Source organism: Choloepus didactylus, chromosome 15 (genome assembly GCF_015220235.1).
Source record: "Choloepus didactylus isolate mChoDid1 chromosome 15, mChoDid1.pri, whole genome shotgun sequence".
Lineage (NCBI taxonomy): Eukaryota > Metazoa > Chordata > Mammalia > Pilosa > Megalonychidae > Choloepus > Choloepus didactylus.
In genome coordinates, this window is record NC_051321.1 from 9,524,909 (window position 1) to 9,544,304 (window position 19,396).

The 19,396-nt window shown below is 38.7% G+C and overlaps 1 protein-coding gene across 1 annotated transcript in view; it reads left to right on the top strand.

Moving 5' to 3' along the window:
* Positions 1-19,396, top strand: part of CPXM2 (carboxypeptidase X, M14 family member 2) — a 141,951-nt gene that overhangs the window by 37,784 nt on the left and 84,771 nt on the right. The window contains exon 4 of the mRNA XM_037804453.1: positions 15,505-15,644. Within this exon, the coding sequence (XP_037660381.1) occupies positions 15,505-15,644 (140 nt within the window). The remainder of the gene's footprint in view (positions 1-15,504; positions 15,645-19,396) is intronic.

The following is a 19,396-nucleotide window of genomic DNA, read 5'->3' on the forward strand; positions in this document are numbered from 1 at the left end:
TTTTCTGGCTGCACGTAAGCCCAGAGTGCCGTCCCTTGCCATCTCCTCAACTCTCGAGATGGTCCATCGTGTTCACAGGCTCGTGGCCTCCCCCAGCACCCCAACCTCACGACTCACCTTCCTGACCTCTGGCTTGGACTGCCCCTAGAACCTTCTGGGCCCACATCCTGGCAAAGCTCAGCAAGGCTGACGGACTTCAGCGGCGTCTTACGTGCATTCAGCCATCACGCCCTACGGGTGCCTTCTCTAATGACGCCCCATAGGGGTGGCACCTTCGACACAAGCAGCCAGAATCTCTCTCTCTTTCTTCTTCACATGAATCACTGGGGGTTGGGTGTGCAGGTCGTTCCCTGTCAGTGCTTGAATGGACGCAGAAGGCACAGTGGAAGCAGATAAAACCAGTGTGGGGAGAGCAGGAGGAGACGGAGAGGAGGAGGGAAAGAAAGATGCACAGAGTAGATTTAAAAAACACAGTCCTCCTGGAGGAACTTCTTTGTGCCAGGCAATGCAATAAACCTGGGGATACTGTGGTGAGCAGCATAGAAATAGTCCCTGGTGGCTGAACAAATAGTTATCGAGGACCAACCATGTGATGTGCTTGAGATACTCAATGACTAAAACAAACAGGGATTCTTGTCACCTCCAAGTTACATTCTTGGGGGGAGGAAGTGAAAACAAGAATTATAGTTAAAACTTAACTTACATCTTTTTAAACAGTTAATAAATGTTTTATGGTGTATTTAATAGATTTTAAGTGTTTTAAATTTGAAAATCCAGGAGTTTATTGGTTTCCCTAGCCAATGCAATGAAATATTTAAGAAATTGGCTTTGTGTTTCAAAAATGAATTAAAAAACAATGAGCTGTTTTTTTTTTAAAAAACCAAATTGACTGCTAAGATCTGAATTGGGACAGGACCCTCTGCTAATCTGCAGAAGGAATAATTGATTAGCACGTGGACAGTTTTATGTTTATCAAAGGTTTATCACAGTTGATCACCGAGGTTTATCACAGAGGTTTATCAAAGGTGGATATTCAATTCACAATACCATTATGGTAGTTTCAAAGCAGATTATTTACTTACTGAGCCAAGAAATATTGTAATTTTATTTCCTCTCATGGCCAACTTTTTTGTATTCCTATAATTGATTGCATTGTTTTTTTTTTTTGAAAATCGAACTTCCCTCACCCTATGGCAGATTTGGGTGTGTAAAATATCCTTAAGTGTGATTTTATAGCAAGGTCAAAACTGTTCAATGACTTTTAGTCCCTCTTTTGGTTCTTGTTTCTATGTAGACCTACTTGCTGCATTCCAAATGGGGTCCTCTCTGAGTCTTCTACCTAACTACTTTGCTGAGGCTTCCTTTACCACATTCTGAGAATTCTCATCATTTTTCTCCTATGTTGAAACCCTTCATTTCTGAATCCTATGTCTTCCTCTTTTTTGGTTTTCTGCCTCATTTTTGAGGTGCACATATTCAAGTAGGTTCATGGAAATGGTACATGAGAAGTACGTTTTTGGGGGATCTGTGTGTGTGAAAATATTTTTATTTTGCCGTCACACTTGATTGTTAGTTTGGCTGGGTGTAAAATTCTAGGATTAAAAAACCTCCAGAATTTTGAAAGTATTTTCCCTCCTTTGTCTTCTAGTTTAAGATATTGCTAATGAGAATTATGCTACCATTTTTATCCATCTTTCTTAGATTTTACTTTTTTTTGTTATTCATTTCCTCTTTGGAAGTTTTTTAGAATCTTCTTATTTCTGATGTTCTGAAAATTTGCAGTAATATGCCTTGGTATGGATCTTATTTTATTTGTTTTACTAGATTCCTGGTGTTTTATTTTGAATACTTAGGGCTTTCAGACCAGGGAAATTTTCTTATGGTACTTATTTAATGATTTCTTTCCCTAAAAATATTCTGGATTTTTTCCCAATGCTTTCCTTATTTTTCTCCTATTTTATATTTTTCTTTTCTGTCTTACTTTTTTGTGCTATTTCTTCAACTTTACCCTTCTAATCTTTCTGTTGACTTTAAAAGAATTAGCTTTCATAGGCTTAATTTCCAAGAGCTCCTTCTTATTTAATGAGATTTCTGTTTTTTAGAATTCTTGTTTCATGAAAGTAAGATCTTAGCTTTCTAGTGATATTGATTATAGTTTCTAGGACATTTTCTTGTGTTCTCTGATATATTTTTAGTTTATTTTTACTCTTTGTTATAAGCCTGACTGCATAGCATTTGAGAACTGGGTGAGGAAAAGGGTATTATCAGTATGCTAATATCTCCTGAGTCCCCCTGCTTTTAAGCATCATACCCCACCTGCCGTCCTCTGTGTCTGGTGTCCCCAAATGCAGAGCCCTTATAGTTTGATTTTACTTACAGCAAAAAATTGCAGATCTTCTGTGCAGTAAGGGTGGGGACATAGGGATCTGAATGCTTTTATATATACATTTTGAAGCAATTCCCTGTTTTCAGTTTTCTTCCTCATCCTCAACCTCCAGTATATCCAGGACCCCAGTTTCTGAGATTCTCTTAAGGTTCGGTGTGGCTTGTTTTGCACTGTTGAGCCACTTTTAAGTTTGCATTTTCTTCTTTTACTGAGTTGTTCGGGATTTCTCCATTTGATTTTTGTGTTCATATATTATAATTTAGGGATTAGAAATGTTTTCTAGTTTTTTCAGAGATAGAGATGGAATTTCTGTGTCTTGTTTCCTTGTTTTGGGAGAATTTTGAGAGAAGAAAAAGGAAAAACCAACATGTTGGCTCCATCATTATGAAACAGAAAAATCCTATTTGATTGGTCTTAAAAAGAGTATCAGGCTTTCTCTTTGTTATAGATCTAATAATTTCCATGGTTATCTTAAACAAGTCTGTTAGATCCATTGATGGTTTTTTTAGGGTAAAAAATGATGTGAATAACATAATGACCTTGAGAAAATTACATTACATTTCAACTTATTTGCTGCTAAAAGAAAGAATTGTTTCATGTTAGTGGAGTTTTCAAGTCTAGCTTACAGCTTTAAGGAATCAAACCTTTTGTTTCAACTAATTGAAATTTCCTAAAAATTTATTATTTGCCTGAATTACTAAACAAACAGGGGGTAGATATACCCTTTACTTGGTTTCTTAGAAACATTGTATGACTATCATTCATTGCACTGTGATGTAATTTGCTGATATCTCTGGAGCTAGTATATTCTCTTTCACTGAATTTTCCCAGGTGCTTGCTTTTTAATTTCATAATTGATTTTGCAGAGGTAGTTGTCATTTCTCAATGCGTCAGGATTGGGAAGGGCTCTCCATTCCCTTGACATGTCACTACATTTAATTGACTGTCTCAGGAGCTCAGGAGGAACTAGTTGATTGGCAGTAGAAGCAAAATATCCAGACTGGCAAAACTAAAAACCTTAAATTTAAATCCAAACCCTGGCCAGTACACTCTGGGTGAATAGCATGAGGCTAGCTCCTTTAAGCGTCCATGATTCAATATTGTAAATACCTAGGGCTGGGTTGCAGCCATGTTCTTGCCTGCTTAACCTTAGGCCAAGGAGTCTTCGTTTTGGCACTATTGACATTTTGGGCTGGGCAGTTCTTGGTCGTGGGGACTGTCCTGAGCAGTGTAGGGTGTTTAGCAACATCCCTGGCCTCTACTCAGTTACCAATAGTACTCCTTTCCCAAACCCCTCTGGAATTGTGGCAGCCCAAAATGAGTGGAGACATTGCCATATATCCCTGGTGTGGGGTGGGGCAACATATAGTCCTGCTGAGAACTTGAGATTATAGGTCTCCTCTTTCTTTCAGCTTTTGTAACTCTATTATGGATATTTGAGGTTGTAGGAAATGTGACAGCGATGAATTTGTAATACTATTATAATTCCCTAGGATTTTGTAAAATTTGAAATAACTCATAAAACATCCATATTTCCATGATTTTCCTAACCAATTATTCATTGTTTTAAATATAGTGAAAACTAACATTGGTTGCACACTCATTTTTTGAGCTTCAGAAAAATGTGGAACACCAACCTGACCATAATGTGAGTACTAGAAGGAGATGAGAGAGAGAAAAAGGAGCAGAAAAAAATATTTGAATAAATAATGGCTAAAGTCTTCCCAAATTTATTGAAAAGCCTTAATCTTCACAGCCAGGAAACATAGTGTACCCCAAGTAGTTTAACTACAAAGAGTCTCACAAAAAGACGCAATATAGTAAAAATACTGAATGCTAAAAAAAGACCTCATAGAAGGAGCTGGGAAGGGTTCTTTTCATCTTCCCCCCTTTTTTTGAAGAGTTTTTTGAAAGTGACTAATTGGTATTGACTCTTTATATGTTTGTTAGAATTGAGCAGTTAAGCTATCTGGGCCTGGACTTTTCTTTGTGGGCAGGTTTTTTTTTTTTAAGTTCAGTTTTATTGAGATATATACACATACCATACAGTCATCCATGGTGTACAATCAACTGTTCACACTAATGTCATATGGTTGTGGATTCATCACCCCAGTCTATTTTTGAGCATTGTTCTTATGCCAGAAAGAATCAGAATAAGAATACAAAATAAAAATAAAAAAGAACACCCAAATCATCCCCCCCATCCCACTCTATTTTTTCATTTAGTTTTTGTCCCCATTTATCTACTCATCCATCCATACACTGGATAAAGGGAGTGTGATCCACAAGGTTTTCACAATCACAATGTCACCCCTTGTAATCTACATTGTTATACAATCATCTTCAAGAGTCCAGGCTACTGGGTTGGAATTTGATAGTATTTACTTCTAGCTATTCCAATACAATAAAACCTAAAAAGTGTTATCTATATAGTGCATAAGAATGTCCACCAGAGTGACCTCTCAACTCCATTTGAAATCTCTCAGCCACCAAAGCTTTATTTCGTTTCATTTCGCATCCCCCTTTTGGTCAAGAAGCTGTTCTCAATCCCATGATGCTGGATCCAAATTCATCCCTGGGAGTCATATCCTGCATTGCTAGGGAGATTTACACCTGTGGGAGTCAGGTCCCATGTAGAGGGGAGGTGTGGGAAGGTTTTTGATTACTGTTTCAAGTTCTTTACTTGTTATGGGTCTATTCAGCTTGTCTATCTCTTCTTGAGTCAGTTTGAAATAGTTTGTGTCTTTCTGGGAATTTGTTCATTTCTTCTAAATTATCTAATTGATTGGCAAACAATTGTTCATAGTATTTCTTTTATAATCCTTTTTATTTCTGTAAGGTTGGTAGTGATGTCTCCTCTTTAATTTCTGATTCTAGTAATATGAGTCTTCTCTCTTGTTTCCTCAGTCAAGCTAAAGGCTGTAAATATTTTTCATTTTTTTTCAGAGAAGTGTATGTTTATAGAAAAATCATGCAGCAAATACAGAGTTCCCATATACCCCCATCAATGGTTTGTTGATTTTGCTGATCATTTCAAAGAACTACCTTTTGGTTTCATTGATTTTCTCTATTTTTCTATTCAATCTTCTATTATTCTTCAATCTACTCTTTATTTCCTTCCTTCTGCTAGCCTTATGTTTAGTTTGTTCTTTGTTTCCAGTGTCTTAAGGTAGAAGCTTAGGTTCTTAATTTGAGATCTTTCTTTTTTAATATAGGCAATTATAGGTATAAATCTCCCTCTAAGCACTGCTTTAGCTGCATCCCATATGGTATGTTTTGTGTTCATTTTCATTTATCTCAAAATATTTTCTAATTGACTATAGATTTCTTCATTGACCCATTCATTATTTAGGAGAGTATTATTTAATTTTCACATATTCGTGAGTTTCCCAAGTTTTTTCTCTTGGTGACTTCTGATTTTATTCCACTGTAGTTGGAGAACATACTTTGTATTATTTCATTCCTTTTAGAGGTATTGAGGTTTGTTTTATGACCTAGCATATGGTGTCTCTTGGAGAGTGTTCCATGTGCACTTGAGAAGAATACGTATTCTACTATTAGTGGTGGAGTGATCTGTACAAGCCTGTTAGATCTAGCTGGCTTATAGTATTGCTCAAGTCTTCTGTTTCCTTGTCGATCTTCTGCCTAGTTCTTCTATCCATTAACAAAAGTGCGGTATTGCAGACTCCAATTACTATGTTGAATTGTCTATTTCCTTCATTTCTGTCAGTTTTTGCTTCATGTATTTTGGTGCTCTGTTATTAGATGTATTATATTTTTATAATTGTCAGTTCTTCCTGATGGATTGACTCTTTTGTCATTATAAAATGTCCTTCTTTATCTCTACTATCATTTTTGGTCTTAAAGCATATTTGGTCTGAGATTAGTATAGCCACTCCACCTTTTTAAAGTTGCTTTTTGCATTAAGTATCTTTTCCCATCCTTTTACTTTCAATCCATTCACAATGTTGTGAAACCACCCTTTCTATTTATCCCCTAAACATTTCCATCACTCCAAAATAAAGCTCTTACCCATTAAGCAGTTTCAAAAGTCACAAAAGACTGCATATTTTATTATTCCATTTATATGAAATGTCCAGAATAGGCAAATCTATAGAGACAGAAAGTGGTTGCCTAGGGCTGAAGGGGGCTGGTTGTGAGGTGGTGATCTGCTTTGCTAAAGCTGCTATTATGCAAAATACCAGAAATGGATTGGCTTTTATAAAGGGGATTTATTAGATTAAAATTTACAGTTCTAAGGCCATAAAAGTGTCCAAACTAAGGCATCAACAAGGGGATAACTTCACTGAAGAAAGGCTGATGGTTTCTGGAACACCTCTGTCAGCTGGGAAGGCATGTGGCTGGCATCTGCTGGTCCTTTGCTTCTGGGTTCTGGTTTCAAATAGCTTTCTCCAAAATGTCTCTGGGCTTCTGGCTCTCTTAGCTTCTCTGTTTTAGCTCCTGTGCATTCTTTCTTGTTCTCCCAGGGTATTTCTCTCTAAGCATTTGGGGGTCCTCTCTTAGCTTCTCTAGGGCAAACTCTGGGCTTCATCTCTTAGCTTAGCCTCTCCAAACGTCTTTCTGTCTGCATCTCCAAGCACCTAGGTCTATGTCAGCTCTTAGCTTCTCCTGGGGGCAATCTTTGGATTACATATCTTAGCTTCTCTGCAAAAGGTCTCTCTCAGCCTCTCTCAGCTCCTTCTTTCTGTCAGCTCTCTTAAAGGACTCCAGTGATCTAATTAAGACCCACCTGGAATGGGCAGTGTCACATCTCCATGGAAACAATTTAATCAAAGATCTCACCCACAGTTGGGTGAGTCACATCTCCATGGAAACAATCAAATAGTTCCATCCAGCAAGATTGGCTTAAAAGATCATGGCTCTTCTGGGGTCCATAACAGTTTCAAACCAGCAGAGATGGAGAATGATATCTAAAGAGTTTCTTTTTGAGGGAGGGCGGGGCAAGATGGCAGAGTGGTGAGGTGTATGTTTTAGTAACTCCTGCAGGAAAGTAGGTAGAAAGCCAGGAACTGTGTGGACTGAACACCACAGAGCAACTTGACTTTGGGCATACTTCATACAACACTCATAAACACGTGGAACTGCTGAGATCAGCGAAATCTGTAAGTTTTTGTGGCCAGGGGACCCGTGCCCCTCCCTGCCAGGCACAGTCCCGTGGGAGGAGGGGCCGTCAGTGCTGGGAATGAGAAGGGAGAACTGCAGTGGCAGCTCTTATTGGAAACTCATTCTTCTGATCCAAACTCCAGTCATAGATGGACTGAGACCAGACACCGGAGAATCTGAGAGCAGGCAGCCCAGCAGAGAGGAGATAGGGATAGCAAGAAACAGCAAGAAAAGCCCAAAAAGAAAAACGGAGGCTTTTTGGAGTTCTGGTGAACATAGAAAGGGTAAGGACAGAGCTCAGGCCCTGAGGCTCATATGCAAATCCCGAAGAAAAACTGATCTCTCTGCCCCCTGGACTTTTCCGTAATGGCCCTAATTGCTTTGTCTCTTAGCATTTCAATAACCCATTAGATCTGCGAGGAGGGCCCTTTTTTTTTTCATCTTTTTTTTTTCTTTTTCTAAAACAATTACTCTAAGAAGCCCAATACAGAAAGCCTCAAAGACTTGCATTTTGGGCAGGTCAAGATAAGAGCAGAACTAAGAGAGCACTGAGACAAAAGGCAATAATCCAGTGGCTGAGAACATTAACTAAACACCACAACTTCCCAAGAAAAAGGGGGCATCCACTCAGCAGACTGGGAGCCTCCCTACACAGCCCTGCAGCCCAGAACCACCCTGGGGGGACGACACTCACCTGTGACATAGCACAGTCATCCCTCAACAGAGGACCCAGGGTGCACAGCCTGGAAGAGGGACCCACTCACAAGTCTCAGAGGCCACACGCCAATACCAAGGACTTGTGGGTCAGTGGCAGAGACAAACTGTGGCAGGACTGAACTGAAAGATTAGACTATTGTGGCAGCTTTAAAACTTCAGGAACACCAGGGAGATTTGATTGTTAGAGCCGCCCCCTCTCCGACCACCCAGACACACGCCCCATATACAGGGCGGGCAACACCAACTACACACGCAAGCTTGGTACACCAACTGGACCCCACAAGACTCATTCCCCCACTCATCACAAAAGCAGAGCGGGGGAGAACTGGCTTGAGGGGAACAGGTGGCTCGTGGACACCACCTGCTGGTTAGTTAGAGAAAGTGCACTCCACGAAGCTGTAGATCAGACAAATAAGAGATAAGGATTTCAATTGGTCTACAAATCCTTAAAGAACCCTATCAAGTTAAGCAAATACCAAGAGGCCAAAAACAACAGAAAATTTTAAAGCATATGAAAAAACCAGATGATATGGATAACCCAAACCCAAACACCCAAATCAAAACATCAGAAGAGACACAGCACCTAGAGCAGCTACTCAAAGAACTAAAGATGAACAATGAGACCATAGTACGGAATACAAAGGATATCAAGAAGACCCTAGAAGAGCATAAAGAAGACATTGGAAGACTAAATAAAAAAATAGATGATCTTATGGAAATTAAAGAAACTGTTGACTAAATTAAAAAGATTTTGGATACTCATAGTACAAGACTAGAGGAAGTTGAACAATGAATCAGTGACCTGGAAGATGACAGAACAGAAAATGAAAGCACAAAAGAAAGAATGGGGAAGAAAATAAAAAAAATTGAAATGGACCTCAGGGATATGATAGATAATATAAAACATCCAAATATAAGACTCATTGGTGTTCCAGAAGGGGAAGAAAAGGGGAAAGGTCTAGGAAGAGTATTCAAAGAAATTGTTGGGGAAAACTTCCCAAATCTTCTGAACACCATAAATACACAAATCATAAATGCCCAGCGAACTCCAAATAGAATAAATCCAAATAAACCCACTCCGAGACATATTCTGATCACACTGTCAAATGTGGAAGAGAAGGAGCAAGTTCTGAAAGCAGCAAGAGAAAAGCAATTCACCACATACAAAGGAAACAACATAAGACTAAGTAGTGACTACTCAGCAGCCACCATGGAGGCAAGAAGGCAGTGGCACGACGTATTTAAAATTCTGAGTGAGAAAAGTTTCCAGTCAAGAATACTTTATCCAGCAAAGCTCTCCTTCAAATTTGAGGGGGAGCTTAAATTTTTCACAAACGAACAAATGCTGAGAGAATTTGCTAACAAGAGATGTGCCCTACTTCAGATACTAAAGGGAGCCCTACAGACAGAGAAACAAAGAAAGGAGAGAGACACATGGAGAAAGGTTCAGTACTAAAGAGATTCGGTATGGGTACATTAAAGGATATTAATAGAGAGAGGGAAAAATATATGTGACAAACATAAACCAAAGGATAAGATGGCTGATTCAAGAAATGCCTTCACAGTTATAACGTTGAATGTAAATGGATTAAACTCCCTAATTAAAAGATATAGATTTGCAGAATGGATTAAAAAAAATGAACCATCAATATGTTGCATACAAGAGACTCATCTTAGACACAGGGACACAAAGAAATTGAAAGTGAAAGGATGGAAAAAATATTTCATGCCAGCTATAGCCAAAAGAAAGCAAGTGTAGCAATATTAATCTCAGATAAAATAGACTTTAAATGCAGGGATGTTTTGAGAGACAAAGAAGGCCACTACATACTAATAAAAGGGGCAATTCAACAAGAAGAAATAACAACATAAATGTTTACGCACCCAATCAAGGTGCCACAAAATACATGAGAGAAACACTGGCAAAACTAAGGAAGCAATTGATGTTTCCACAATAATTGTGGGAGACTTCAACACATCACTCTCTTCTATAGATAAATCAACCAGACAGAAGACCAATAAGAAAATTGAAAACCTAAATAATCTGATAAATGAATTGGATTTAACAGACATATATAGAACATTACATCCCAAATCACCAGGATACACATTCTTCTCTAGTGCTCATGGAACTTTTCCCAGAATAGATCATATGCTGGGACATAAAACAAGCCTCAATAAATTTAAAAAGATTGAAATTATTCAAAGCACATTCTCTGATGACAATGGAATACAATTAGAAGTCAATAACCATCAGAGACTTAGAAAATTCACAAATCCTTGGAGGTTAAACAACACACTCCTAAACAATCAGTGGATTGAAGAAGAAATAACAAGAGAAATTGCTAAATATATAGAGACGAATGAAAATGAGAACACAACAAAACCTATGGGATGCAGCAAAAGCGGTACTGAGGGGGAAATTTATAGCACTAAATGCATATATTAAAAAGGAAGAAAGAGCGAAAATAAAAGAGCTAATGGATCAACTGAAGAAGCTAGAAAATGAACAGCAAACCAATCCTAAACCAAGTAGAAGAAAAGAAATAACAAGTATTAAAGCAGAAATAAATGACAGAGAGAACAAAAAAAAAAAAAATAGAGAGGATAAATAACACCAAAAGTTGGTTCTTTGAGAAGATCAACAAGATTGACAAGCCCCTAGCTAGACTGACAAAATAAAAAAGAGAGAAGACCCATATAAACAAAATAATGAATGAGAAAGGTGACATTACTGCAGATCCCGAAGAAATTTAAAAAATTATACGAGGATGCTATGAACAACTGTATGCCAACAAACTGGTTAATGTAGAGGAAATGGGCAATTTCCTGGAAACATATGAACAACCTAGACTGACCAGAGAAGAAACAGAAGACCTCAACCAACCCATCACAAGCAAAGAGATCCAATCAGTCATGAAAAATCTTACTACAAATAAATGCCCAGGGCCAGATGGCTTCACAGGGGAATTCTATCAAACTTTCCAAAAGGAACTGACACCAATCTTACTTAAACTCTTTCAAAACATCGAAGAAAGTGGAACACTACCTAACTCATTTTATGAAGCTAACATCAATCTAATACCAAAACCAGGCAAAGATGCTACAAAAAAGGAAAACTACCGGCCAATCTCCCTAATGAATATAGATGCAAAAATCCTCAACAAAATACTTGCAAATCGAATCCAAAGACACATTAAAAAAATCATACACCATGACCAAGTGGGGTTCATTCCAGGCATGCAAGGATGGTTCAACATAAGAAAATCAATCAATGTATTACAACACATTAACAAATCAAAAGGGAAAGCTCAAATGATCATCTCAATAGATGCTGAAAAAGCATTCGACAAAATCCAACATCCGTTTTTGATAAAAACACTTCAAAAGGTAGGGATTGAAGGAAACTTCCTCAAAATGATAAAGAGCATATATGAAAAACCCACAGCCAGCATAGTACTCAATGGTGAGAGACTGAAAGCCTTCCCTCTAAGATCAGGAACAAGAGAAGGATGCCCTCTGTCACCACTGTTATTCAACACTGTGCTGGAAGTGCTAGCCAGGGCAATCCGGCAAGACAAAGAAATAAAAGGCATCCAAATTGGAAAGGAAGAAGTAAAACTGTCATTTTTTGCAGATGATATGATCTTGTATCTGGAAAACCCCGAGAAATCAACGATACAGCTACTAGAGCTAATAAACAAATTTAGCAAAGTAGCGGGATACAAGATTAATGCACATAAGTCAGTAATGTTTCTATATGCTAGAAATGAACAAACTGAAGAGACACTCAAGAAAAAGATACCATTTTCAATAGCAACTAAAAAAATCAAGTACCTAGGAATAAACTTAACCAAAGATGTAAAAGACCTTTACAAAGAAAACTACATAACTCTACTAAAAGAAATAGAAGGGGACCTTAAAAGGTGGAAAAATATTCCATGTTCATGGATAGGAAGGCTAAATGTCATTAAGATGTCAATTGTACCCAAACTCATCTACAGATGCAATGCAATCCCAATCAAAATTCCAACAACCTACTTTGCAGACTTAGAAAAGCTAGTTATCAAATTTATTTGGAAAGGGAAGATGCCTCGAATTGCTAAAGACACTCTAAAAAAGAAAAACGAAGTGGGAGGACTTACACTCCCTGACTTTGAAGCTTATTATAAAGCCACAGTTGTCAAAACAGCATGGTACTGGCACAAAGATAGACATATAGATCAATGGAATCAAATTGAGAATTCAGAGATAGACCCCCAGATCTATGGCCGACTGATCTTTGATAAGGCCCCCAAAGTCACTGAACTGGGTCATAATGGTCTTTTCAACAAATGGGTGTGGGAGAGTTGGATATCCATATCCAAAAGAATGAAAGAGGACCCCTACCTCACACCCTACACAAAAATTAACTCAAAATGGACCAAAGATCTCAATATAAAAGAAAGTGCCATAAAACTCCTAGAAGATAATGTAGGAAAACATCTTCAAGACCTTGCATTAGGCGGCTACTTCCTAGACTTTACACCCAAAGCACAAGCAACAAAAGAAAAAATAGATAAATGGGAACTCCTCAAGCTTAGAGGTTTCTGTACTTCAAAGGAATTTCTCAAAAAGGTAAAGAGGCAGCCAACTCAATGGGAAAAAATTTTTGGAAACCATGTATCTGACAAAAGACTGATACCTTGCATATATAAAGAAATCCTACAACTGAATGACGATAGTTCAGACAGCCCAATTATAAAATCGACAAAAGATATGAAAAGACACTTCTCTGATGAAGAAGTACAAATGGCCAAGAAACACATGAAAAAATGTTCAGCTTCACTAGCTATTAGAGAGATGCAAATTAAGACCACAATGAGATACCATCTCACACCAATTAGAATGGCTGCTATTAAACAAACAGGAAACTACAAATGCTGGAGGGGATGTGGAGAAATTGGAACTCTTATTCATTGTTGGTGGGACTGTATGATGGTTCAGCCACTCTGGAAGTCAGTCTGGCAGTTCCTTAGAAAACTAGATACAGAATTACCATTCGATCCAGCGATTGCACTTCTCGGTATATCCCAGAAGATCGGAAAGCAGTGACACGAACAGATATCTGCACGCCAATGTTCATAGCAGCATTATTCACAATTGCCAAGAGATGGAAACAACCCAAACGTCCTTCAACAGATGAGTGGATAAATAAAATGTGGTATATACACACGATGGAATACTACACGGCAGTAAGAAGGAACGATCTCGTGAAACATATGACAACATGGATGAACCTTGAAGACATAATGCTGAGCGAAATAAGCCAGGCACAAAAAGAGAAATATTATATGCTGCCACTAATGTGAACTTTGAAAAATGTAAAACAAATGGTTTATAATGTAGAATGTAGGGGAACTAGCGATAGAGAGTAATTAAGGAAGGGGGAACAATAATCCTATAAGAACAGGTAAGCTATCGTGGGTAAATTTAACATTCTGGGAATGCCCAGGAATGACTATGGTATGTTAATTTCTGATGGGTATAGTAGGAACAAGTTCACAGAAATGTTGCTATATTAGGTTACTTTCTTGGGGTAGAATAGGAGCATGTTGGAAGTAAAGTAGTTAGGTTAGTTGTCTTTTTCTTACTCCCTTGTTATGGTCTCTTTGAAATGTTCTTTTATTGTATGTTTTTTTTTTAAATTTTTTATGTTTTTTTATTTTTCATACAGTTGATTAAAAAAAAGTTAAAAAAAAGAGTTTCTTTTTGAGATGATGATAATGTCCTAAAATCAACTATGTTGATGGTTGCATGTATCTCTGAATATACTATAAATCATTGAATTGTACACTTTAAATAGGTAAATTGTGTGGAATGTGAACTATTGCGCAATAAATCTTTTTTTCTCAAGATGCCAAGACACAGTACCCTGTGCAGATCTCAGTTCATTAGCCTGATTCTAAACCCCAAGAAGAAAGGTCTTACAGGTTTTCCCCCTTTATTTTCTTATTGCCCAGCTTGATACTTGACATATAACAGATGCATGGTGGATGTTAGTTTTACTAAATAAATACAACTTTTCTGGACACCACAGCCTCATGGACTATTGACAAGAAAAGAGGGACTGCATCAAAAAAGCAAGCATCTTGTTTCCTGAAAGGCGAGTTGTGATACTGTAGGTCATCAGTGTATTGTAGGTCTCTGTCATTAAGAGGATAACTGCCGTCAAATGGAGAAAGGGTATGAGTGTGTAATTATAGCCTTCAAACTGTTTTAATGATCTTATTGTCTAGCAGAGTTGGGAAATGAGATGTTATGCTTAATTGAGAGTCACCATCACTTTTTACAAGTAAGACTATAAAAGACCACATTGAAGTATAGTTAATGACTGGTAATATGTCCTCACAAAATTTAATCTTTTTTTTATGACTCTGGAAGGCAGAATCTTGCAGCATCTCCCGGTCCTTATTATAGATATCCCTTTTGCCACTGGGACTATGAAGTGCTTGGATTCCTGAAGAGACTTGACTAACAGAGAGCTTTATTATCCACCTTCATTGGAGATGGTAGTGTTTTCAGAAGACCGTGGTATTTTACTATTTTAGCATTTTCCCTAAAACTTCCTCCAAGTTTGTTTCAGTGGTGGATTGGGAATGCAGCATAGTTTGTGATGATTCAGGGGTTATGTTAGCTGGTATGGTGATGGCTAGAGTTCCACCAAATAAGGTCCCATAAATAGTCACTTGATACACTTACCCTGCAACACCCAGCCCAAATATCACCTCTGCCTTGGGGCTTTCTGTCCATGGTCTCCCCCAGACCAAGTTAGTTGTGCTATCCTTAAATGCTCCCGTCACAGTTGCTCATATCCCTGAAATAGCAATGCTCCTTTGTGTTCTAATTCGTTTGTTTTCATGTCTGTCTTCTTCCCTGGATGGGGAGGTTCTGGGAAAACAATTCACCTTCATATCCCCAGCACCTGGCATGTGTGGGCTTGTACGTAGGAGATGCTTAATATATGTCTGTTGGATGAATGAGTAATAGGAGAACTCATTAAATTTCATCTTTCACACAAGGAAAGAAAGAGGACATATCACATTGAAGTATTTCCAAATTAATACTAAGCAACTCCTTTTTATGATTTAAAATAAGGAGGTAAGGGTTATTCTTTAACCCCTCCTTCGTTCTCTTCGCCTGTCCTTTCTTCCTTTCTCTTAGTCTCATGAAGAGATTTGTCTTAATTTTTTTTTAATTCAGAGTCTTTCTGAAGAAAACTCTTGTCTTCTTTCCAGGCAGGTATTAATGAAAATGATTTTTATGATGGGGCATGGTGTGCGGGAAGGAACGACCTCCACCAGTGGATAGAAGTGGACGCTAAGCGGCTGACCAAATTCACTGGTGTCATCACCCAAGGACGGAACTCATTCTGGTTGTAAGTCTGGTTGGACCTGTGGTTTTCTAGATTCTGTGTTTTGGGTCTAGTGTTCAGTTTGGACAGAGACAGGAAAGTTTTAGACAGGTGTTTGGTAATAGACAAGTTGGGGGGGGGGGGCTGGAATGTGGACAGGAGGTTGAGCCTGCTGTAGACACAAGTCCCACTGAGTTCTGGAGTGACACCTTCCTCCTATACAGGACCAGAGAGAAGAATCCACCTGGTGGGTTAAGAGGAGTAGACAGAGGTGTAGTCAAAACAATGCAATTTAGGCAGGTGACTACCATTTTGGATCTGTGGTAAGATAGCAAGTGTCCAGGCTGGTGGACTGAACACAGCCTAAGGGGAAGAACTATGAATAAGTGTTGAGAAACAGGTGAGGATTTTGTCAAGTAACAGTCCTGAACTTAGTCTTAGGGTATAGGGTATGAATCTTCCAGGCCCTTGGAAGTAGGACTGGGACCATTTGTAGGTTCTCAGATAAAGGACTACTAGAGAAAGGGAGCCAAAGAGAAGAGTGAACCAGACCCAGATACCCAGAAGCCTATATAGAAACCCATTTTTCAGAATTGAATTGGGGCCAGGACTGGCTAAGCAACAAATGTGATCTGGTAATCCCAAGAGAGGTGAGCTGCAGTGCCTAAAACTCTCCACCTCAGCCCTGGGCTGGTTGTAGAGATTGAGGTGGGCTGCATCTATTGTGTGTGTTTTGGGAAGGGGGGATGCCCAGCATTGTGGACAGCAGACATGCAGAGATCGGGCTAGGCAGGCCCTCAGGTGGGTCAGCAGAATCTTGGGTGCTTTCCAAATATAAACTAGAAATTGGCAAATTCCCCTAAAATCTGTCTTCATTGAGAAGCCAAGAGCACAAATGCTCCATACTTTAATGTTAGGTAACTGATCGTGGTCCTGATCAGCTAAGACGCTTCCTGTACCTGCAACCCTGGCAGCCCTACCCCCTCACCTATACTACACCCTCAAACTCCCATTTCTTAGCATCTTTGAGTTTTTACTAATTACCTGTTGACAGTCATATAAAAATCTGACTGTAATTTGTTGATCAGATTAATTTTAATTTCTGGAAAGGTCAACATTAATAAATAAACTGAAATAAGAGAATAGACCTAGCATCCATGCTCACATTTAACTACCTATCATTATAACTGTAAAGGGGACTTTCTCACATGATGACAATTGCCAGGTAATGACTCATCATATGTGTTTCTCAGATTTTATTTATTGTAAAGACAATATTACAACATCTAACAATATTTTTAAACATCACTCATAATTCCCATAATTCCATTGTCCTCATGCAAACAGAATTTTTCTTTACATATTGCAATCGTATTACATCTGGAATAGTGTTATTTTTAACTTAAAATATAGCTAATGCTTTTCATGGTGTTACCTAGACATTATAATGACCATTTTTAATAAACTTTAATTTACTCAGCCATGCCTCTATCACCATCCCAATTTTCTACTATCACATATATTACAGAAAAGCATTTCCATATTTTTTCTTCTTTTGAATTATTTCCTTCAAATAAATTTCCAGAGCTGGGATAATTCGTGCATCATGGCTATGTATTTATACTGTTTTGTATATCACATTTTCTCCCTTTGCTTTTTAGTGGCATTTATATATGCATTCGTATTTGTCAAGTTTTACTCTGCAGTATGCATTTTGCTCTAATCAGAAGCGTATTCCCATGGCAATTGTCTTCACTTCTTGTTTTGATTCTGAAAAGCAACAGTTTTGGGAAGAAAGTTGGGTTGTTCAAGGAAAATGGAAATTTGGAAAGAAAGACTGGTTTGAGATTATCTATAGTGATGAGTGCAGAGATTTTACCTTAATGCTTGGATATTAACCTGTGGTCTGATCACTGTCACTGGAGAACCAGTAGTCGGTATCTGGTTATTGTACTAGAAAGTGAGAGCAAGGTCCAAACGGTGCACATTTCATTCCTTCCAGAAACACGAGAGGGTTATGGGTGAGCAACAAATTGCAGTGGAATGTTTCTTTCCTTGGCTTATCTTAGGACAGGAGCATCTAAGAGCCGAGGCAAGGGTTAGAATTACTTTTAAGAGTCAGTTTATTTTTAAGGGCTAAATGTATTTCTAGTCAAATTATTCTTGAGGGACAATGAAATCTGATGAGTCGTGGTTTGTTCTACCTGGTGAAAGAGCACTGTCTCGACTGAGGACTGACGAGGACATGGAGAAGGAAACATTTTGATACCTGTGTCCTTTTACCCGTAAAAAATGCTTTGGAGGTGTTGGGATTTATTCCAGAATGAGTAGAAAACATGCCAACGACAGACCTATGTCATTTAAATACTAATACTAACGAAGACAGCAGTTGATGCCTTTCCTTCTTGAACCCCACAACTTCTGTTCCCATGCTGTTCCCAGTACAGACATCTGTCATTCCTTTTTTTCATATCTCCATTTCCTGTGTATTTCCACCCACTAGTCAGTGAGTGTCTTGGCGCAAAGGACAATGCCTCATTATTCTCCATCTCTGGGACGCTGCCTGGTACTAGACTTCGATTAGAAGCTCAACAAATAATTCTTTAAGGAATGAACAGCATTATGAAGTAACAGATGGACAAAGGTTCATTCACACCAAATGATAATGAGTCAATCTGTATTAAATGACTGAGATCAAGTTTAAAATGTAAGGTGGGGCAGGGGAGTTGAGAGGGAAGGAGACTCGGGAAGAGGAGGTTGAGAAGAGACGCAGGGTCCCACAGCTGGAAGGCACAGACAATGGTTCCCGCTTGAGGATCACATCTTGGCTCTTGCTGAGTATGAGAATCCTCTTCTCTAAACCTCTTTTTCTTCTCTAAAATGGGGATAACTACTCTCTGTCTCACAAAGATGTGACAAGAGGTAAATGAAATAACATTTTAAACTGCCCAGCACATACTGAGTGCTTAATAAATGGTATTTTCTTCCCTCAGTGCCTTTTTGCGTTTATCTAGAGCAGTGGTTTTCAAACTTTATTTTAGCCACGGATCCTTCCTTCAAATCAAATCTTTCTTCAGAAAAGATGAAGCTCGTCTGTGTGAATGTGAATCTGGGGTTCAGGGTCAGAGTGTTGCCTGCCTCCTCCCCCCTCGCTGCCTCTCAGGAATGACCCTGAGGGATGCGTTCATCAAGTATCACTGGGTGAAAAGCCTAGTAGACAGCTCAGGGGTGCACTGGAATCCTTCCAGTCCTCCGATGCCGACTGATCACTGCTTCCTCAGTCTTCCCGAATCCCACCGGGTCACAGGCGGATGTGGAATTCAAGCCAAGGCTCGTGACGGCAGAGTTGGAACTAGAGCTTTTCTTTCTTTATTTCAGTTCCATGATTTTTCTAGGTAAGTGCGCAGAGCACACTCCTCCTGCAAAAAATGTTGCATTTTGGTTGATAAGAAAAATGTTTTTGAAATAGAAATGGTACTCCCTGATGTGAAGTCTCTAAACCCACCTCAGCAATTACTATGCCCCATCCTATTATCTCCAGGGAGCAGGAGACTCTCCCTTCAAGGGGAGCCCCTCCACCTGGCACAGCCCCTCATCCGAAGGCCCTTGGGGTTTGCCAAATGGATGTTGCTGTTTATAAATTGTTGGAGTATAGAAGCACTTTACTAGTAGTTGGAGTTGCAATATATAAAAGGATACTATTAACACTTTTCATTTATAGGACTTCTATAATTGGTAATTTAAAAGGAACATCCATAGTCTTATTTGTTTCTGGC